This window comes from Lethenteron reissneri, chromosome 37 (genome assembly GCF_015708825.2).
Source record: "Lethenteron reissneri isolate LAM-NWPU_2019-01 chromosome 37, ASM1570882v1, whole genome shotgun sequence".
In the NCBI taxonomy this organism is placed as follows: domain Eukaryota; kingdom Metazoa; phylum Chordata; class Hyperoartia; order Petromyzontiformes; family Petromyzontidae; genus Lethenteron; species Lethenteron reissneri.
In genome coordinates this window covers 11,508,428-11,531,083 of record NC_083815.1, presented here as the reverse complement: position 1 = coordinate 11,531,083, position 22,656 = coordinate 11,508,428, and the positions used below count along the sequence as shown (strand labels likewise).

The following is a 22,656-nucleotide window of genomic DNA, read 5'->3' as shown; positions in this document are numbered from 1 at the left end:
TGTTCCTTTCGTAGCCTGGGGCACTTAACTATAGCGCATGCATTTAAAAATGTGGGCGTTTCATGTAACGATTCTACAATTTGTGAAGTCAAACTTTTGATCTGGCGGCTGAGAGCTGCTCATAAAATGTGCAGCCCTGGTGCCACCACCGCTGACGATAAAATGAAATCTATAAAACCTTCACAGCATGTATTTGGCACGCTATGAATGGAATGAGTATGAGTACATTTTGCCTGACACAACTCATTTTGATTTGTTTCTTATGGGATGTTATTACATCGAACTGTTTTACAGTCCCTTTTTTTCAGTCCACTGCTGTGGATGAAGTCGTCCCACGCAATGATGTCATTGATGGGTGCTGTGCTTTGCCCATTTTTTTTGTACCACGTTGGTCAATGCGGGTTGTGGTTAAGGTGAGGCCCCATCGACAGTTGAGATATCACTCAACACTGATGGATAGTTGAACGCGTAGGCTTTCGCCACCAATGCTATTCACAATAAAGGTTTCATGGGTCAGATCGCGTAAGTATAAATGTGCTGTTGACCCACCACCACCACCGCCTGACGCAGCCAATCAGTGAGGTTTGTCACGTCAACAAAACGTGCCAATTAGTTACGACTGTACTTGAGCACATCTGTGCATTAGAGATTAAACCCACAACATTAACAACTCGAGCACGACGTTTTGTTGGTGATTGCAACCAGCTTCATCAGGCGATTTGGCAGAATTGTGAAGAAGTCTTCCTGTTTCAGTCTTAAACGAAGTATACATACAGGTGATGGCATCACTAATTAGCTGTATCGGGTGGTGCTGGCTTAACGACATATTCATATTTCCGCGATCTAACCTGTAAAACTTTTATTATGAACTCATTGTTAGCCATGGCTAGGAATCGAACTCAGGTGGTAGATTGTTTTAGTGCGCCGTGCCAACCACTGGGCCCTCTCTCCACCTCATGCACAATGCTACTCCAGTATAACCTACACAGCAAACTGTGGTCCTGTACTGTTGCTGGCAAGCGTTACTGAAATATAAACCGTACGTAGAAAACGACAAAACAACTTGGTTATGTGATGGTAGCTATGCCCCGGGCACTCTCATTAAATAATTGAAAGCAAAGCAAGTCACTGGCAAATACAGTTGTTGGTGCCAATGCTGTGTTTTAAATCTTTCTCAACAGATCCCACATCGCATTGGCGCGTACACACTGTATATTTGTCCTGTATTGGCCACGTCTAACTTAACTGTTAAAATTGCCCAAAGGACTTCTCCTTACGTTCATATGTGGCAGGCAACAAAGGCCTGCCTCGGGATAGGAGAGTAAATGATCGTGAAAATCAATGACATCAATGACATACTATAATACTATCATGTTTAGTGGTGGCTATGCTCGTGACCTGTAATCCAGCACTGTGGAGGCAGCGAGGGTTGGTGGGTCACACAAATGCTGCCCAACTCCCTTCCCGTGGGCATCAAGGCGTTGCCATACCCTGGTTTGCCGGGAGAAGGTAGGACACGGACGTAGACTCGACGAGTTCCGTCTCTATGGGGGTATAATCTTTCCCCCCACACGCATGGGGTGTTCTCTGGGTGCTCTGGTTTTCTCTCACATGTCAACATCCATGTAACTGGCCAATAACACCGCAATAAATTGAGGACTGCAGAGCTTGGAGGAGGAATGTGGCGCTACTGCCTGGCTACCTTCCCGCTTGTCTGCGAGTCGTTATCTCTCTTCGGGGGCGAGTGGATACCGTGTGGCGTGTCACAAGTTGAAACGTAATTCTATATTTGGTGGACACAACAAACAATGGAAACGTGTATATGCTTTCACCTTGCAAACATTCGATGATTGAAAGTTGATTGTAGATTTGAAGCTTTCGTGACTGCAAGGAATCATGCTCTTAGTTTTTTCGGTAAAGTCACGTAGGTAAAAAATGAAATGAAAATTAATACAAATAAAAGAATAAAAATCACGACGTTTCGGAGGCAACACAAGCTTCCGTCTTCAGATAGTTTGCTGTGACAGTTTCACCTGAAGACGGAAGCTTGTGTTGCCTCCGAAACGTCGTGATTTTTATTCTTTTATTTTTATTAATTTTCATTTCATTTTTTACCTACGTGACTTTACCGAAAAAACTAAGAGTATGATTGAAAGTTGCTTTAATCTATCTCCATTCATTTCCATTGCTCAATTCTGCGTGACTTTGACTGGTTGTTAAGTTCACCACGCGCGTGGAAGTTACTCCTCCCTCCGTACTCCTTCATTTCCACCTTCTATCCCCCCTCCCTCCTTCCTTCCCCAGAGATGAATATTTAACGGAGACATTGAATATTTATTTTGTTATTTTGGGTGTTGGATTTTCTTTTTTATTTGGGACTCACACACCACAGATGTCTCTTGTAAAATAGCCAGGAAACTTGCATAACTAGACCATCCGTGAGACAAATAAATGAACTCAGAACTGCAAATGCAACATCACCAACGATATCGTTATTTTGGGTATGATTTTCCACACATAATATGAATGTGAATGATATATCATGCATCGTGAACCTTTCCAGGCCTTGTAATATGTTCACAGAATTATGCACGTGTTGATGTAATTGACCCTTGATAAGGCGACCGCATATTCTGCGGGGCTCAACCAGAACGCATGGTAAACATGTTATTTTATTCTCTGAATTATATTTCCAGTTGTAAAAATAAGTTCCATTCAGAACATTGCGGATAGCAGTGCAACACGCCGTGTCAAAGATAAATACAAACGGTGGACGTTGCAGGAATATGAGAGGCAAGGTTTATGTACCTTTAAAAATAAAATCTATTAACCGAACACTCAACAATAACAACGGTAATATAAAATAACTATGAACATCGTTGTGCTGAATGTATGTAGCAAAATATATGAGCAGACAATATTTGTCTTTCATATATCATAAAAAAATAAAAGTATTTATTACGCAATCAGTTGGCCCTTCTAGGGTGAATAGGGGTGGATTCCGTACAAGTAAACTCTGGGCCGCTTCTGGACCCTTTAGGCCCTACAGTGTCAGCACTGTAGGGCCTGCTGATAGGACGCTGCTTGAATCTGCTCATTAAACACTGCATGTCAGAACGGATCCAGAGTTTGTTTGTCCTGAATGGATGCTGATGGAATCGTGCAATGACAAAGGAGTCAATGACAGTTCGATAAGAACCAATGCCGAAACGTCAGTTTGAAGAGGGGAACGTTTGCATTAAATTTACTCGGTTGTTGCTCCACGTCGCTTGAAACCGTGCCTTTGTATGTGTGTGTGCATGCGACTGCCAGTCATCTCAGTCAGTAATTCGTTAGGCGACGTGGTGCATATGTCACCACCACACTTAGTTTGCGAACAGTGGTTGTTGTTGTTGTGTGTGCGACTGGGCTCTGCGTGATCTGTGCGCGGTGCAGGTGTCTGATTCCCAAAGCGGACGTGAAGACGTTCATTCAGCAATGCATGGTGGCCGTCAAGACAAAGCCGGCGCATGCCAAGGCCCTGGCCGACGTGCTGGTGGAGGGCGACTACCGCGGCCACTACAGCCACGGCCTCAACCGCATGGGTAGAGTCTCCTACGCGTGCACGCCGGGGGCCACCGGCTACAGATCATCCGTAGCGTGAAGTCCCTTAGCAACGCAGTGTCACGGTGGCGAGACGTTAACTACCTCGCCTGATATGCAGGAGGTCATGGGTTCGACCACGACACCTTTATATTTGGAGTTTGCGTGTCTCTCTCCCCGTGGTCGTGTGGATTTTTCTCCCGAGTCCTCCGGTTTTTCTCTCCACGTTTAGAATCAACGTACAACATACATTTGGAGTGTTTAGCTGCTTTACATTTCCACATGATAAGCCACTTCATTGGGCTATTATTTATGATAGCCAGGTCACTTTTGAAAAATATCTATATAGCTCAGTGGGCCTTACCTGGTAAAATATCAAAAAAATGTTTATCGTCTTAACCATCTCATTGTACTACCAAAGCGGTGTGTCAGTACGACTGAACACGTTTTCGCGGTTGTGCTGCTGCATAGTTCTATGTGTTGTCGGGTGGTACCGCGTGCTATTCAGCACGATGTCCGACGTTTCGGGCCATGTGCTGGGAGCTTCTTCGCAAATTGCCACCAAAAAAAGCAGTAAAAAATATTCCCATGCATGAAAAGTTGTGCGTGACTTGATAAAGAAGCGCTAAAGCAAGATTTGGCGACATTCACACGGGTCACTGACATGGCCATATCGTCACCTCCAGGCTGCTTTGCCATTGCACTTCTCTCTGTGTAGACATGTACGTGAAGGACATCAAGTCGGGCATCTGCGAGAAGGATGGGGAACCAACGATTGAGAAGGAAACCGCAGCCACCGCCCTCGTGAATGGAAACAATTTGCTTGGGCCGGTTGTGGGCAGCTTCTGCATGGACCTGGCCATCAAGAAGGCCAAGGAGAGTGGCGTTGGATGGGTGGTGGCCCGGGGTAAGGCAGCATCGGCGCGGTTGACTGTGGATGGAATACATCTGTTGACTATTGACAAAAATATAAACACTTTACCGATTTCCATGTGCAGGTGTCCCTCGCATAATGCGTGACATGCGTCCCTGACATTGTACACGTTAGACGGTGGGGGGGTTCCAAAGAAAAATGAAGACTCATTTCACTGAATTATTTTAGCCCTGGATTTACAAAATACGTGTTCATTTAATACTGACTAATATTATGAAAATTCCAAAAAATACTTGAGTTAAATAATAAAAGATTCCTAGATTTGAAGCTTTCGTGACTGCAAGGATTCATACTCTTAGGTTTTTTCGGTAAAGTCACGTAGGTAAAAATAAAAATAATAGAAATAATAATAGAAAAAATGTTTAAAAAATATTTTTTTTATTTCTATTATTATTTCTATTTTAATTTTTACCCACGTGACTTTACCGAAAAAACCGAAGAGAATAAAAGAATCATAATTAAGATTAAATAGATTACTACTTATAAAGCAATACTTAATAAGGAGTATATTTAGGGCTTCTCGAATGCTTCCATGGGCAGCTTGCAGCATCACACGTGATTCAAAGGCGGCACAGATCTACGATGAATGCATTGAACTTCTTTCGCACCATACGTCGCCAACCGTGCTAATCGGAGGTGCCTGGTAAGGACAACAAACGTAGCACTGATTGGTGATGGAAGGAGGAGTAAGGGGGAGACGACGGTGATGGCTGGAGGCTGATGTGTTGACTGCTGACGGCAACACCCAGACGGTGACACTGCCATCACGCGGTGACGCCCATCAGAAATATTTTATTTACTTTGAAATGTTATTGTTGAAATCATTGTTTTTATTTAGAAAATGTTCATTTGACAACTTTTGGGTTTATTTTGTTTCTCGAGCACGTGACGATGTAACGCACAGCGTAAGTGTGAAGTACGCTCCTTAAAGATGAATCGCGTCACTGCTAATTCGCGCTATGTGGGGGGGGGGGGGGGCGTTACGTGAGAGCCGGCTGCAGTTTACAACTCACGCTGGTTGTATTATCCTGAAAGAGAAATGGTTTACAATGTTCACAAAGTGTTTCCTTCCCCCCACCCCCCTATTACACATTTATTCATTTTCCTGCACGTGGAAATGTTAACATTAATACCCTCGCTGAAGAGTATTTATAATTATTTTGCAGATTCATATTCTTAGGTTTTTTTTTCGGTAAAGTCACGTAGGTAAAACATTAAAATTAATAAAAGTAAAATAAAATAAAAATAAAAATCACGACGTTTCGGAGGCAACACAAGCTTCCGTCTTCAGGTGGAACCGTCACAGCCACGACAGCTGTATCAAGTAAATGAGAGATTGCAAGAGCTACCACTCCGTATATATAATGGTTGGAGAGGGGGGAAGGGCCAAGTACGGCACACTTTTTATTCATATGGTAAGGTGAGGCTTAAGAGGGTGAGCCTTTGTTATCGAGAGGTATGGTTTGTGACTCAGCCTGGCCTACATAACAATAGTGTGAAAAAAGAAACAACTAAACATGGTAAAACAAGCCTAGCTCTCTATCAATAACCTGTAATAGTTGTCTGTCAAATAAGATTGGCCAAATAAGTGTAGTTAAATCTTTTTTGCATGGTTAATCACATCTTTCCAATGATTACTCAGTTTGTAACCATCATCACGGTTGAAATTATGTCTGTGTTTGTATATTTGTATGGCTTCGTGTACAAACCTTTGATGGTAGCCAGCAGGTTTGCAGAGAACCTTGGTCTCGGAAAAGACAATTTCATGAGAGCCCACCGAGTTGTAGCAATGATCGGCAACGGCCGAAGAATCAGTTCTGCCGTGTTTCAGATCTGACTTGTGCTCGCGGACACGATCAGCAACATGACGTTTCGTTTCTCCAATGTAGCAATCACCACAAATGCAACTCAATTTGTAGACTCCAGGATACTGTAAGTCAGGAACGACATCCTTCACAGATGGAATCAGATCACGGATTTTATGCACTGTACTGAATCGGACTTGGATCTTATGTTTGTTTAGAATTTTGGAGATCTTTTTGGTCACGTGTGCTATGTATGGTAACGTGATAGTTTGTGTTGCCTCCGAAACGTCGTGATTTTTATTTTATTTTACTTTTATTAATTTTAATGTTTTACCTACGTGACTTTACCGAAAAAAAAACCTAACAATATGAATCCTTGCAGTCACGAAAGCTCCAAATCTAGAATATTTTGCAGATGTTTGATCATCCAACCGACATCATTCAATTGTAAACTTTTATTATGTTCAAATGCAGAATGTGAATACAGTTATTGTGCTTCTATTTCCCCAGGTTCAAATCATTATGGAATCGCTGGCTTCTACTCCATGCAAGCGCTGGAGCAAGGCATGATGGTAAATCTTGCTGTTATTTCCACGGTCTTCAGCTTTTAAAATACGATTAATCAACATCTCACAACGTTCACTGTGCGTGTGTGTGGATAGTAGAAACTTTGATAATTAACTTCTGGTAAAACAAAGATTTCCCTCAAGAGGTAGTCCGAAATATTACAATCTTCATTCTCCTAGCTCCCACATTGTTTTGTTCCACCCCCCCCCACCGGCTTATCCCGAGTGTCGCTCGTCACGTCGCCCCACGTGCCGAGAGCCCCGGACGTCGTGCCGCTCCAACCTGAAGGCCCAACCCTGTTATTTTTCATCTTTATTTAAATAGATTGTATTTCAACTCAGCAGAGCACCGATCACAGAAGAAGGGTGGGGGGGGGGGTGCAGGAATTCCACGAACAAAAGGCCGAGATCGGCGCGGCGTAGTGAAGCGGGGGGGGGGGGGGGGGGATTGGGCTCAGTGCCCTACCCAGGTGGGGGGGGGGGGGCGGCTCTAGCAGAGAAGTGAAAGTTTTTTTTATGGGGGGGGGGGGGGGTAAGGGGAGAAGATAACTAACATAACACGGGAGGAGGGTGGGAATGAAGGGGGAGGGGCCGGGGGGGGGGGGACAGAAAGTGGGGAGCTTATTGTTCATTATTAACACGGCGTGTTAGAAATATAAGTTTGTTAAAACAGTAACATTACAAAACAAATCATCTAAGGTGTATACCGTGCAGGAAGTCAATATGAGTACTCGTCATTCTGTAATGGGTATAATGCCGCATACAGCCTCCCTACGTCCAGGCACACACAACAGTGCCAATCACATCAGTCCCCAAACCCCTCCACTGGCTCCCAGGTTAATCAACTCCAAGCATCGCCCACACCATCTTAAACATCCTCCATCAGCTCACCCCAGCTGCCTCGTGAGCTCCTATGTCACTTGTGTGACCGATTCTGTTGGAACTGGGACATTACACATGGTCAGTCGCACTCAGCCTGTCACCCGACCGAGCCGATGATGATGAGTAACGCTCTGCAGGAAGTCAACAGTAATGATACTACGGACTGGTCTCCACCACAAGAAGGTGGAATTTCCACAAAATAGCTCATAGCCATCAAATAAGCGATAACTGATGCCCCATTGCGAGATCGGAATCAGAGCTTACCGTGTAATGAGTTGTCATTAAAATTCGATTTCTCGGTTAATTCTCATAACCGTGCTTTACGTGGTCAGTTTTAAAAACACGTAATTTGTTAATTCCAAAATATGGTTGACGCGCTAATAGTAAGTGGCACGGTCATTATTTCGTGCAGATATACAGAATCAGAATATGAACACTGGAGGAATCCGATGAGCTATAAAGCTCTTCTTCGCAGATGTCCAGTAGCGTTGACATGAATGAAATTCATTAAGATATTTAAACGCGACATGTTTTGCTTGTTTGTTCTAGGGAATGAGCTTCACGAACACCTCTCCGCTGGTTGTGCCAACGAGAGGGAATGGAAGTAAGTCTCGTGCCAAGCGACGTGCCTCGTTAACGCACCAACTCCTAAAGCCAGATCACTCCCCTTTGCACAAGCAGCGGCACACACAAACAAACATTCACGCTGTTTGCCTGCACAACACGTCGAGGCATTCATGTGTTCACACATGTGAAGTGTGCGAACAAGTCCCGCTGGAAATTTAACGTAGATTTTGAAGGATTTGAACATTAAAATGGCACTAATATTTACATAGGCCAATGTGTTCGTAAAAGTTATTAATCGGACGGTAGTTTTGAGCGGTGTGGTTGAATGAATCACAAACACATGTGGCCCATTCCTGTACTTCTTATCAATGCCGGATGAAGCTAGTGCGGGGCATGTATCATATGTTATGAAGGGACCCTAAATAGAAACAAACACTTAGATATTAAAACACACATTTTTAACTTCAGTAGTACAGTAATTGTATTTTTTTCATTTTCTATACAGCCAGATAATACGACAAATAGCTAACCTTAAACACCCAGTCGTTCGTAAAAGTTGAAGGCAGTATAGTACTATAGTAGTAGAGCAAGTGCAGAATCACTGAACCGTAATTGATAGCTTGAAAGCATTTAGCGCGGGGCTCTTGAAAGTGCGGGGCCCGTAGCATGTGTAGCTACTCTTGCTACTAGGATGATCCGACACTGCTTCTTATATGGCCCCGACCATCGTGGGACTCCCTACCTCGTCCAAAAGAGGGAACAGCTGAGAAGTTGACGAGCTTAAAAAAAGTTTTAACAGTCACTTGTTCAGCTTGGCATTCACAAACGAATATTCACAAAGCTTCGCCAAATGTATGGTTTCAGATTGGCATATATATTATTCTGCCATGGTTTTTACATTTTATTGGAGAATTATAATTAATATACAGGAAGCTTGGTATCACAAAGGCACCTTAAAATAAAAGTTAATTTAATTGATAGAGAAAGTTTATCAGAATCCGAATATGTATTTATGCTGGAGGAAGCCAATGAGCTATTAAGTTCGTGAAAATGCCGTCTCATAGTATCTCACAATGGATAAAACCGTTAGAGAAACACCGTATATTGCTGGATTAGTGGTTCGTATAGAAATCAGCCCATGAGAACAACAAGTACTTGTTTACCTGTGTGTGACCGCTGCCTCGCTGCCACAGCCCGCTCCTGAGCCGAGGCCAGCAGAGGGCCTCCTGCCGCCTGCCGCCTCCTCCTGCCGCTTCTCTGCCTCCGCTTGCCGTCTCTCGGGACTGTGATGTCGCTCGGTTGCCGCTCCTGCCCCAGCTTGCCCGGGGGCCTTCCTGGCTACTTTCGGTGATTTGTTGTCGTTTCCTGGGGCTGTCTCCCACCGTGGGCTGCTCTGCTCCATGCCCTTGTTTTGCCAGGCTTCTTGCCCCAGTTTGTGTCGGGGCAGTGACGAGCCGGCCCGGCATGGATCTGGAGGAGAAAAGTAAATTTTTTTCCACTGCAGAAGCCGAGCCGAGCTGTGCCGCTAACATCACTTGCGATAGAGAAGAAGTTGAGTTGCGTGTAGATGACACTGTGATACCGTGCCCTTACAGTGTACTGAGGACACACGTTGGCGAGATGTTAACTACCTCGCCTGGTATGCAGGAGATTGGTGGTTCGATCCCAACCCTGACACCTGCTGTATATTTAGAGTTTGCATGCTTTCCCTGTGGTCGCGTGTATTTTATTTCAGGTCCTCGGTTTTTCCCTCCACATTTAGAAACATGCATTTAGAGTATTTGGCTGCTGTAAATTTCCACGTAATAAGCCACTTCGTTGAGCTGTCATTTGTGATGGCCAGGTCACTTCTGAAGATTAACTACAGTGAGGGAAAAAAGTATTTGATCCCCTACTGATTTTGTACGTTTGCCCACTGACAAAGAAATGATCAGTCTATAATTTTAATGGTAGGTTTATTTGAACAGTGAGAGACAGAATAACAACAAAATCATCCAGAAAAACGCATGTGAAAAATGTTATAAATTGATTTGCATTTTAATGAGGGAAATAAGTATTTGACCCCCTCTCAATCAGAAAGATTTCTAGCTCAGTGGGCCTTGCCTGGTAAAATAAAATAATGCATTTTTTGAATGCTTCATCAGCTTCGCCACTGGCCCTGTTTGTCCCCGAGCTAAAATCGGACGTCTGGTGAGGTTCTTGAATCACGATTTCGTTCTGGCTCGGCATGGCAGATTGCCAGTAGAAAACCACCTATGCCAATGTGGGGGGGGGCCCTTGCTGGCTCAGCTCGGATGTGCAAGTGTAAAATGGGTGTATCTGTGCCGCTACCTTAATGAGTTTGACATTTTTCTTTGATCTAAATGACCCCCTCCCCTAATTGTTCTAGAATGTTACACCTCAGTTATAAACACTACTCTCCTGCCATATCTGCATGAAGTATACATCTCATGTGTAAATGTACAGGTGTCAATGGTATTCATACGTCTATATGCCGCTGTCTAATGCAAAATTTCAGTGCTTTGAATCTTTAGTGTTTGGCGTTTCCCCCATTTTAGAGAAATTGGTGGGTGTACCTGTCTTGTTTTAACATTTGCATGGAGAATGTTCAAGTGATATTTAATACAATAAACAGGGCAACTGTGCATTTGGTTTGGTTGCAAATGTATAGGCATGAAAAAATGATGATGACAATTTAAACAGCTTCAACAATGAATAACACCATATAATGTGTTTCAATGAATGTCAACACTTTAAGTCAAATCGTGCTAGATTATTTACGATTCCATTTATCAGCGCGTTTTTGTCTTCAACAATTCTATTCAAACGTCACGTAGCCAATCAATATCACAATTTGAAGATTTCAACAACAATAAGTAGTATTTAAAAGCAACTTTTTTTAAACACGCTTTAATTAAATGTACCGTACAAGTAATGGCAGAACTCCACGACTCCAGGAAGTGGCCCCGAAGCTTGCCATAGCGTAAGGGGCCGTGGTGATTTACAGCTAACGTCAGTTGAGCGTGGACAATTTGACCCAAGCCGAAACATAGCATATATAACAGAATGTTTAAAAATATATTTTATGATAGAATATAGTATTGTCATCAGTATGACATAAGTATACCAAGTTTGCAGTCGATACCACATTGGGAAGTGGGTTAAAATTTAGTTACAAGATTTGAGGATACGACAACAGACAGAGTGAGTTAAATAAAAGCATGTAAAAAAAGTTTTATTTTTATTTTTAATGATATAATATAATATTGTCATCAGTAATGACATAAGTATACCAAGTTTGCGGTCGATACCACATTGGGAAGTGGGTTAAAATTTAGTTACAAGATTTCAGGATACGACAACAACAGAGTGAGTTAAATAAAATCGCGTCATAAAAATCGACATTTTCAACATTGCGAGGAGCACAACTTACAGAGAAAACAAATTCTGTTTTTTAAAATATATATAATCATTGTCTCCGCAATTGGCCACGTAGCGTTTACGTCGGCAGGGGCTCTCGTGTGCGTGTATGTCTCTGGCCTTGACATTCTCCCTTGTTCGGGTGCCACCCCATTGCAGTGCACTCTGGGAACAAACCCCATCAGCGTGGCGGCACCAGCTGGGAAGGACGACAGCTTCGTGCTGGACATGGCCACGTCAGCCGTTGCACTGGGCAAGGTAACCGCACCACCACGCGCTCGCAAGAATAATATTATATCATCATCATCGTCGTCACGATCCACAGGCGGATAGCCTGTTAGGTGTCCCACTGCCCATTTCGTCATTTGTTTCCAAAATTTCCCCTGCCTTGTGCCAATATGCTCCAGTAGCGGCCACATCTTCCTGGCACCAATCTCTTCTGTCGTCATTTTACACGGCGGTGGAAAATGAGCCACTTGCATTTCAAAACGCTGATGTACGACATTTGTAGCACGCGCGAGTTTTTGCTAAAGAGGCGCGGCAGACCACCGACAAGTGCCAAGGCGGTCAGGGCAGGTGCCAACAAATTGCCCAAGCTCTGTGGACCTTTTTGTACATATCTGGCCAACTCCATGAACCTGTCACAGCGGCTCGCTATAGGTTACCAAGATGAAATTATCACAAGAGGGAGGGGACGTGGCGATGTTCACGTAAATCTCTGCCGGTTCCACCCCCGGGCTGTTTCGGGACCCACACACGCGTGCGCGCAGGTCGAGTTGCATGCGCGCAACCAGCAGACGATTCCCGAGGGCTGGGGCTGCGACGCGAAGGGCGCCGTCACGCAGGACCCGCAGAAGGTGCTGGACGGAGGAGGCCTTCTGGCCCTGGGAGGAACCGAAGCCACAGGTGCAGTCTGTTCTCCCATAACGCCGCATGTTATTTTCGCAACGCGAATTGTATATAACGCGATGAATGTACCAGGGAACGTGTTTTTTTTTTTATCACGCGGATGCGAATCAGCTATAACGCGATTGAGTGAACCAAACTATGTCGCGCGAGTAGGAATAAGCGGTGGTAGGGCTGCCTTGGCGTAGCATCATACGAGGCGGGATGCTGCTGGATGCTTCTGGATGCTACCCATTCACCTCAGTCTTTGTTCAGCCTGCGTACACATCTCACGTGTTACCGCGGACTGTGGTTTAGCTTATATTATTTACTATTTATTATAACGCGAGCGAGCCACATTGCACCGCGAGTCACGGGGGTTGACAGCCATACCTTACCATGCTGGTCACTTCCCCCATATATAAGATACTGCTATCAACCTATAGGGTTTTAAAAGGGCCCATCCCACATTACTAATACATTTATATATTCCATCAAGGTCCATAAGGTGTTCTGATCTCCGACTGCTCAGCACTCCCAGGTCTCTAGGTTGTGCTCTTTTGGTGATCGGGCTTTTGTTAGTGTGGCACCCATGCTATGGAACGCCTTGCCACTTGAAATCAGGAAATCGGTAGATATGTTTAAATCTGGTTTGAAAACCCATCTCTTTAAAATGGTCTTCCCTCTCTAGTTTGATCGGTGGCCCTGGTTCTGTTTTTTGTTTCACTGCTTTCCATGCATTGCGCATTGGGATCCTAGAATGGAATGCACATTATATATTTGAATTGTTATATATAAGAGGTGACGTTTTGAACAATGACCCTTCATAGCACATGAAGAGGGGCCATTGCCTCAAACGTTGCCTATTATGTCATTTTTTAAAGCCATACACAGTGGTATTGATGATTGCGTTGAGCTTTTTCCCCCCACTACAGTAGAACCCCTATTAACGACCACCCCTGTTAATGACTAATCATTTACGGGCGGGCCTCCATAGAGCCAAATGTGTAGTGTATAGTAGTGTAGTGTATAGTGTAGTGTATAGTAGTGTAGTGTATGGTAGTGTAGTGTATGGTAGTGTAGTGTATGGTAGTGTAGAGTAGAACCCCTCTTAACAACCACCCTTCTTAACGACTAATATCTTAACGATGTGCCTCCATAGAGCCCAATGTGTAGTTTATAGTGGTGTAGTGTATAGTGGAGTGTAGAGTAGTGTAGTGTCTCTATAGAGCCCAATGTTTAGTTTATAGTGGTGTAGTGTATAGTGTAGTGTAGAGTAGTGTAGTACCTCCATAGAGCCAAATGTGTTCGCTTACCGACCATTCCCCAGTTAATGACGGGCTGTTGTAGGTACAGTAAATATGAATTAATGCATTGTTTAACCATGTTTATCTAAATATTATGTGTTCATAATGTTGTTAGTATCTTTAGGTATTGATATACATTGTTTAAATGTTATAAAGTGCTTTTTTGGGGTGAAAAAGGCTATAACTTTCAATGCTTTCGGAACGAATTAAGCCTTTAACGTGTATTTCCTATCCGCGCTTAACGACCAAATCACTTAATAACGGATTTTGTGGAACCAATTACCGTCGTTAAGAGGGATTCTACTGTAATCCAATGAGAGTCTCTCTCCCGTCCTGTTGGTGACGCCAGGAGGCTACAAGGGCTACGGCCTGGGCATGATGGTGGAGGTCTTCTGCGGCATCATGGCTGGTGCTACCTACAGCAAGAATGTCCGCACCTGGAGGGAGACCAACCGCGTGGCCGACCTCGTAGGTGTCTCAAAACTGTTCACTGATGAATGTTGCAAGCGAGAATTTCATCATCGTTTGCTGCTGGCGTTGGTATCGTCCCCCACTCCTGCAGATGTCGAGGGTAAATGGGCGAGGTTTAGGAATGTGACTCAGGCAGCTGCAATGGCTGCTTTGGGTACACAGTCCAGACCTTCACAGAGACGCTGGCTGACAGAGAATGTGTTCAGGATGGCTGAGAAAAAGCGACTGGCCCACTCTAATCGTCTACAGCATTCCATGTCAGAGAATGAGGAGGCTTACCGCAGCCTTCACTCGGAGGTTTGGAGAGGCGTGAGGCGCTGCAAGGATGGGTGGTGGTCGCGGGTTGCTGAGGAGATGGAGTCTGCCTCAATGGCTCATTATTACAAATCCCTATTTAACACCATTAAAAAGTAACCTGCAGCGCCACACCTATTACCATCATTAGGGCAAAAAACGGTGATCCAATCTCCGACCCCCAGGAACAGGTTTGCAGATTTGCTGAGCATTTCTGTGAAGTTCTGAGGGAAGGAAAATCCCTCGACATGGAAAACATCGTGGGACAAAGTGGGGATAACCCTGCTGAGACTGCGGTGCCTCAAATATTGGAGGAGGAAGTCTCCCCTTGTGAGTGGCTGGCTGAGGTGCCATCTGTTGAGGAAGTACTGAAGGCAATCAGAGTCTGAGACCAGGAAATGCACCGGGCAAAGATAATCTCCCAAACGCAATTTGAGGGAGGGTGGCGTTTGTGCAGAGGCTGCCCTACATGACATCATAACAACATTCTGGACCACTGGACGTGTTCCGCAGGATTGGAAGGATGCCCTTGTGGTCCCCCTCTTTAAGAAGGGGGACCGCACAGACTATAATAACTACAGGGGCATCTCACTCCTCAGTGTGCCGGGAAAGGTCCTGACAAGGATTATTCAACATCGCCTTGCTAGGCACGCTGAGGAGAGGCTTGCGGAGGCTCAATGTGGTTTCAGGAAAGGGTGGTCCTACACAGATGCCATATTTTATGTCCGTTTGCTACAGCAGTGGTGTAGGGAATTCCAACAAGACTGACATCTTTGCTTTATTGACCTGGTCAAGCCCTATGATACCATCAGCTGGCCTGGGCTCTGGGTTGTTCTTCGTGTTTTCAGAGTCCCTGACCCTCTGCTCACGATCATTAAGGACCTTCATAATGGTGAGTGGGCCCGGGTAAAATTACGTGGCCGGGAGTCGGAGCCATTCCCTGTTCACCTTGGGGTGCGACAGGGATGTCCTCTGACTCCCAAATTATTTAACATATTTTTCGACCACGTAGCTCGTGAAGCCTTTGATGGCTGTACCAGAGGAATTTCCATCTGGTACAGATACAATGGGAGGGTGATCGATGCCCGGGTGCGGTCAAGGGATGGCTCCCTATTGGTCAACCACGTTATGTATGCCGATGATCTGGTAATTTCCACTCACTCAGAGGAGGAGTTGGAGGCGCTGCTGCTGAAACTGGAGCGTGCCACTAAGAGGTGGGGCCTTACCATCACCCCCACCAAAACTAAGCACCTGCCTGGGTATTTTGTACCATCGGGCACTCCACCCCCACAACTCCCAATCGGTGATGGGGCAGTTGTGGAGAGAGTGGAGAGTTTCCCATACCTTGGCAGTGTGCTCATGACCGGCTCCGGTTTGACAGCAGAGGTCTCACTCGGAATCAGTCAAGCAACATTATCTTTTCATCGGTTGCGTAACGCTGTGTGGAAGCTACCTGGTCTGTCGCTCCTCACGATGCTTCATGTCTTCTTGGCCACAGTCATTCCCTCCCTTATCTACGATTGCGAAACATGGACCCCCATGGAGCATCTTCGCCGATTGGAAACATTTAGGCTGGCCTGCCTACGATCCATCCTGGGTTTAACCAGGCTGGATTGTACGAGGAGCTCACAAATGCTTGAAAGATCTGGGCAAAGTCCCCTCGGTAAGCTCCTCTGGCAGGCAAGGCTGCGTTGGCTGGGTCATGTAGCCCGCATGCCTAGTCACCGCATGCCTAAACAGCTTTTATTCGGCCGGATAAAGGGGGCTAAACGGGCGTGTCACAGGCTAGAGAAGAGATGGAGTGATGTGGTACAGGAGGATGTGGAGCTGAGTGGACTTGCCAATGACTGGTACCAGCGGTGTCAAGGCCTCTGTGGAGGAGGCTCGTGAAAGACGCTGCTGGGCAGTTGGAGGCAGTCGCCCTCCAACAACAACGGAGGGCGGAGGATCGACGCTCACAACAACGAGCGGAGCGCCGGGTGGCTAAAGCAGAGCAAGTTGGCACAGTAGGGGGCACAAGTGGTGCATCAGCCAGTCATCTCAGTCAGTCGACCCGTGGCACCTGGGTCTGCCCCGTGACCTCCTGCCAGCGGGCATTCGACACTTCACGGGGCCTCAAGGTGTACATTGCCTGGCAAAAGCGTCGTGGTGACGTCACCACCACTTAGTGGCGAATGGCGGTTGTTGTTGTGCTCACCTGTTTGTGCTCACCTGTGTATGCTTACGTGTGTGTGCTCACCTGTGCAGGGGCAGTGTTTCGTCGCCGTCAATCTCAGCTGCTTTGCGCCAGGCTTCGAGTCTCGCATGGCTGACCTCTTGAGCATCCACCGCCACTTGCCGCCGGTACGAGGTCACTTGCCATTTCGGAAATGACACAACAAACAAACTAATTTATTTTATTTTAGCAGGTAAGGCCCACTGAGCTATGTAGCTCTTTTCCAGAAGCGACCTGGCCACAAATGATAGCTCACCTAAGTGGCTTATCATGTGGACATTTATAGCAGTCAAATACTCGTTGATTCTAAATGTGGAGGGAAAAACTAGGGGACCTGGAGAAAAGTCCACGCGACCACACCTCTGTTTAGCATGGTCGGCTACGTACGGTGTGAAAGAAGCTCAACGTAATACACTTCAAACCGTGCGACGCCCATGGGAAGGGGATTTCACAACACCTCGTGTGATCCTCCAACCCCTCATCGCCTCCACGGCACCGGATTTCAGGCGTGCATAGTCACCACCGGCACCGCCACTGCCCATCTGTCCAGTCGCATATATTTCTTGTCATTACTGGACCCAACCTCTGCCCTCCGTTGATATTCCATGTGTGTGCTGTACTTGCTGGCAGGCGCCTGGGGCCACCAGCGTGCTGGTGCCTGGCGACCCGGAGCGCCAGCACATCGCCGAGTGCGAGGGCAAGGGCGGCATCCCCTACTCTGTGCACGTCGTGAGCCACATGGTACCAAGGCCACAGACAGCAGCACCACACGCATAGCGCCCTGTCATTCCTACAGTCTGTTCTCCTACAACGCGGTGGTAGTTGCATTCCTGAAGAACACCACGTTATGGGAAAAATCGGGTTATTACAAATAATATACAATATAGGGGTAAAGCACAGCCCGTAATAACACGTGAAATGCGTACGCAAGCTGAACAAAGACTGAGGTGTGTAAGTAGCATCTAGAAGCATCCAGTGGCATCGTTGGTTCTCCAGCTAAATCCTCAGTGTTGCGGAAACTCACTGAATATAGAAGCGTCTACAACAGCGTTGCAGTTTAAAAGAGTGCTGAAGTGTTCCTGCCAGCGGGAGATGATTGCATTTTTGTCTTTGAAGATTTCTGTCCCATCTTTAGACTGAAGTGGTGCAAGGCCCTGTTTTGATGGTCCATATAAGACTTTGGTTGTTTTAAAAAATTCACGTGGGTTATTGGAATCTGCGAGATGTTTATTTCTTCTGCTTTGTGTCTGAACCAGTTGTTCTCCAGTTCAAGGATTTTAGTTTGTACTTCCGATTTGGCCTCCTTATGATTGTATTTTTCTGGCTAGACTGTTTGTGTTGTTGCCAGGCGATGAATGCTTTCCGCTTCTTGTCAATGAGGCCTGCGATTTCCTGGTCGTTGTCATCAAACCAGTCACAGTTTTTTTCTTCTTGTGTAGCCAATGGTGTTTTCACAGCTGGTTATAAATGCCGTCTTCAGTTGTGTCCAGTACTCATGAACATTTCCTGAAGCCTGGTTGGTGCTGAGTCTTTAAGCTAGTTCTTTCAGTCGGGCCTATACTGCTGGATCTTTTAGTCTGGTTACCGTGACTCTTTTCCTCTGTAGCTTTGGTCAGTTGATGTGTTTGTGGTTTAGATTGAGAGTCATCACTGATCGAATTAGTCTGTGGTCAGTCCAGCAATCGTCTGCATTGATCATGGCACGAGTGATGCGGACGTCTGTGCTGTCAAGCTTCCTGACAATCACGTCGTCTAGTAAATGCTAATGGTGTGATCGAGGGTGGCACCAGGAGGTCTTGAGGCTATTCTTCTGCCTGAATAGCCAGCACGTTTCCAGGTGAGTCCAGACAGGCCTTCTTGGTTAACGAAGCGGCCCAGGTGGTCGAACCACCCACCATACTTCGCCCTGTCTGGCAATCCTGGACTTTACCTGTTACCACCTCCCGCGATGTGGGCGAGGGGTTGGTTTTTGGGAGGCAGTGGATGCGACAGTAGAGGAGCGTTGGCACAGGCAGGTGACGTTGTAGCCGACCCCGCTGGCGATGTGGGCCTATTTATACTTACTGAGTATCCGTGTCACGTGGTGTCCACCACGTCAGGTGGGTATCGTTGGTAGTGATACAATGGTGGAGGGAATCTAGCCGAGCGTGACTCAATGTAAGTCCAGAAGAGGTTTCTTACTCTTTGTAAAAAAGATAAAATAATAAATGTATTATTTTATCTTTATATGTGACTTTACCGAAAGAACCAAAGAGTAATTCCTGCAGTCACGAAAGCTCCAAATTTAAGATAGAGGTTTCTTGTTTACCTTGTGAAAGACCCAACGTAGTTCTCTGGCTTTGATCTTCCACGAAGCTCATGGTCCACCCTAAAACGCATCCACTGCACAAACGATGGCAGTAGATGCAGATACCTGATGCACAAATGGAAAATTAAAAACGCTTCAGCGTGTGACTACGATTATCCAGAACAGACCGTACAACGTAATACGACTCAATCCCCGATCCACAAATACGAAGCAGACATCACAGCGATACACTCCGCTGCGCCTGATGCGGTCATGTGACTTGAACCACCTGAAAGTTAAATTGTAGCTGTTGCTCTGCATCTACATCAGCCGTACGAAATAAGAAGATTTACCTTTAGAGTGGGGGAAACCCCTCAGGTGATTTTTCCTTTTCCATGTTTTTTTTTGCTTTAGTTTAGGAAAGGTGGAAAAATGTCGGTGTTTGATGAAACAGGACCCTGGTAGTGACAAAGTAAATACTGCATTAAATACTGCAGTAAAAATCCCAGGAATTTCCTGCTCATATGAGCTTCGAAGTATCGGTGCTCATCTCCTGTTGATAGCCTTTGCACCAATGGGGGGACATTCCCCATCATAATGACAGGGGCAAGTTTCTCCATAGAGCGAACACTTTTTGACTTCCACACAAAGCGCGACTCATTATATAGACCCCAGATGAATAATGAGTCAACTCCCAAACAGAATTTGAACTCACAAGCTACTGTGAGCCACATGCTTTGCCACTCAGCCACAAAGCCGTTCGATCGCTCTGTCTGAGAGTCGTTGCATTGCAGATGCACCATCTTCAAATGTATATATTCGTGGCAGTGGGAAGTTCTGTGGTCCACAATTTGGTGTTCATGGCCAAGGTTACACACACACAGAGGAGCTGCTGGTGGTAGTTGGTACCGCCATAATCGTGTGAAATGTTCTTTTTATTCTTGCAGAACAATGTGGCGAAAGAGCTGGGCGTTGCACCCCTGCCAGTGTCAGTGATGGACAAATGAATAACAAAGTGCATCGGACACAAAAGTGGGATTGTACGCAAAGAGCTTTAAATCATTCGCTATCGTCTGGTTCCGCAATGTGGGTGTTGATGAACGTAGGAATGCGTTGTACGTTTCTACTAAATGGGGGGGGGGGGGGGGGGTGTGATAGTGGAAGTGCTTAGGTTGGCATTCAATTTGTGCTTTGGACAAGTCGACGACTTTTTTGGGTTTTACAGACATCCGCTGCGTTTTAATGTCATGCAGTACGGCAAGAGGCGAGTCGTGCTGTGGTTGTACACTGCAGCCCCCCTCGGGATGTTTCCGCTGTTGGCACAGCGCGTCGTTCGGCACGACGTCCCACGTTTGGCTCCGTGTCCTTAGAAGCTTTTTCAGGAACCGAAGAGGCTGAAGAGCCAGCGTCATTATTGTTGTAAAAATTACAATAAAAAAACCCACTGTGGAGAGCCCTTGTCAAAATGCTTCATAAAATCTTATTCGATCCAATGATACATTTGATAATCTCTTAACGGTGAACAAACCCAATGCCTGGTGCTACTCTGAAGATTGTATCTTGTTAACACTGTTTCTTCGTAAAAAAAAGTGTACATTTAGAAATGAAATGAACACTAAATACGCTCAACTTTAAGTGTGAAGAAACAATTTATATGTTGTAGTTATGTACATTGGAAATTAAAAAGTATTGTGGTAGGCATCTTCATATTCTGTTGCTAAAATTAACAATATAGTATTGGATTATGTTTTAAGATGACATACAGCAGTATAACAATTTCAGTATGGAATTATAATAGATTTACTTTCAGTTTAATGAGCAATCGCATTGTAATTGGCTTAATTGCTGCAGCATAGAACTATCAGTTTATTATTATCTGACGACATGAACCACCAAAGTTGTTCAGAGGTAGTGAGCTGCTCGCAAATTGAAGGTTGTGACTTGGGCAATCATCCCTCTGGGATTGACAAATATTACTACGACTTTGTGGGGTAGTCAACGCTGTTTATCCTTTTCAATGACTGAATGGCGTTCAAAAAAACTCACAAGCCAACACCTCGTGAAAGACCCAAGACAGAAGATCCCTGGTTTTTATCTTCAACGAACCTCGTGGTCCACCCTCAACCGCATCCGCACAAATCATGGCAGACGCGGATACCTGATGCACAAATGTAAAAGTAAAAAGTCGCCAGTGTGCGACCGTGGTAATCCAGAACTAACCATAACACGCATAACGATGAAATGCCCGGTCCACAAGTACTGAGGCATCACAGCGCCACTACTACGCTGGCTACTGTTGTAGTTCTAGAGTTGAAGCTTTCGTGACTGCAAGGATTCATTTTTCGGTAAAAATAAGTAACGAAAAGATTTGTATTTATTTAATAAATATATTTAGTCTATAAAATAAATTATGAAATAATAAAAAGAAAACAGATAGTAGAAATAAAATTATTATTTTATTTCTATTACCTTTATATGTTGTGGTTATTTGTCTTGACCACCTGAATGTGAAATAGTAGTTGTTGCTCTGCATCTCCATCAGCCGTACGCAAGAAGAAGACCCCTTTATATCCCCACAGACACCGATAGACCCCACTGACCCCATACTCGCTCTATAAGACCATGATCCACTTCGGCACTTGTAGAGCAATCGTTGCCAACAATCATCACTGGCATTGGTTGCCGCAGAATTTCCGATTGTTTAAAATGGTGTTACACGAAAATCTAGACACACCTAATCGCAGCGTCCCCTTGTGGGCAACTGGGATATCAACTTGAATCAGCTCACAGATGTAGATCATTTGACTGCCCGACGTCAGACCCTCTTCATTTGATAAAAAAAATACGTATTGGCGGTACACAGGTGCAGCATAATACACCAGTCCTCGTAAAACAGAGTGACGACGTCGCTACTGCCTTTGAGTGAGCCGCAGACTCCCCATCAGAATTTGCCTTCGATTCAGCTACTGCTTTCCCATTTGAACGTGTGGTGACACCACGAGTCATAATCTTTTGATAACACGAAATGATTGCGGAGATGAATCGAGGAACGGTCCGGCCAAGTCTCAGGGCACGAGAGTCAAATCTGCCTTTGGGACACGGAGCAGCCAATCGTCATCAGGCTCGGTGCTGCATTACGGCAACAGACTGTGAAGCTTCGTTCTTTGGTTTTTTCGGTAAAGTCACGTATAAAAATAAAATAATAAATTAAATAATAGCATACGACGTTTCGATTGCAACACAAGCAATCATCATCAGGTATAATGAAATAGCGACATAGAATATAACCAGAAAACTATAGACAGACATATAAGCAGACAGATATCACCAAGATACATAGAGAGAGCAACCCAGGTACAGAGAGAGGTGATCGTCTCTGTGGGGTGGCCTTAAATAGACAGAGGGGGGCGGAGGCAGAGAGAGGGAGGGGGTAGGGAAAAC

The 22,656-nt window shown here is 45.3% G+C and overlaps 1 protein-coding gene across 1 annotated transcript in view; it reads left to right on the top strand.

Annotated features, from left to right (window-relative positions):
- Positions 1-22,398, top strand: part of LOC133351475 (uncharacterized oxidoreductase YjmC-like) — a 29,638-nt gene extending 7,240 nt beyond the window's left edge. Inside the window, exons 2-11 of the mRNA XM_061566706.1 lie at positions 3,436-3,584; positions 4,301-4,489; positions 6,832-6,893; positions 8,319-8,367; positions 11,911-12,014; positions 12,527-12,662; positions 14,298-14,416; positions 16,961-17,056; positions 17,559-17,669; positions 20,163-22,398. Of these exons, the coding sequence (XP_061422690.1) occupies positions 3,436-3,584; positions 4,301-4,489; positions 6,832-6,893; positions 8,319-8,367; positions 11,911-12,014; positions 12,527-12,662; positions 14,298-14,416; positions 16,961-17,056; positions 17,559-17,669; positions 20,163-20,222 (1,075 nt within the window). The 3' untranslated portion in view covers positions 20,223-22,398. The remainder of the gene's footprint in view (positions 1-3,435; positions 3,585-4,300; positions 4,490-6,831; positions 6,894-8,318; positions 8,368-11,910; positions 12,015-12,526; positions 12,663-14,297; positions 14,417-16,960; positions 17,057-17,558; positions 17,670-20,162) is intronic.
- Positions 22,399-22,656: the final 258 nt, after the last annotated feature.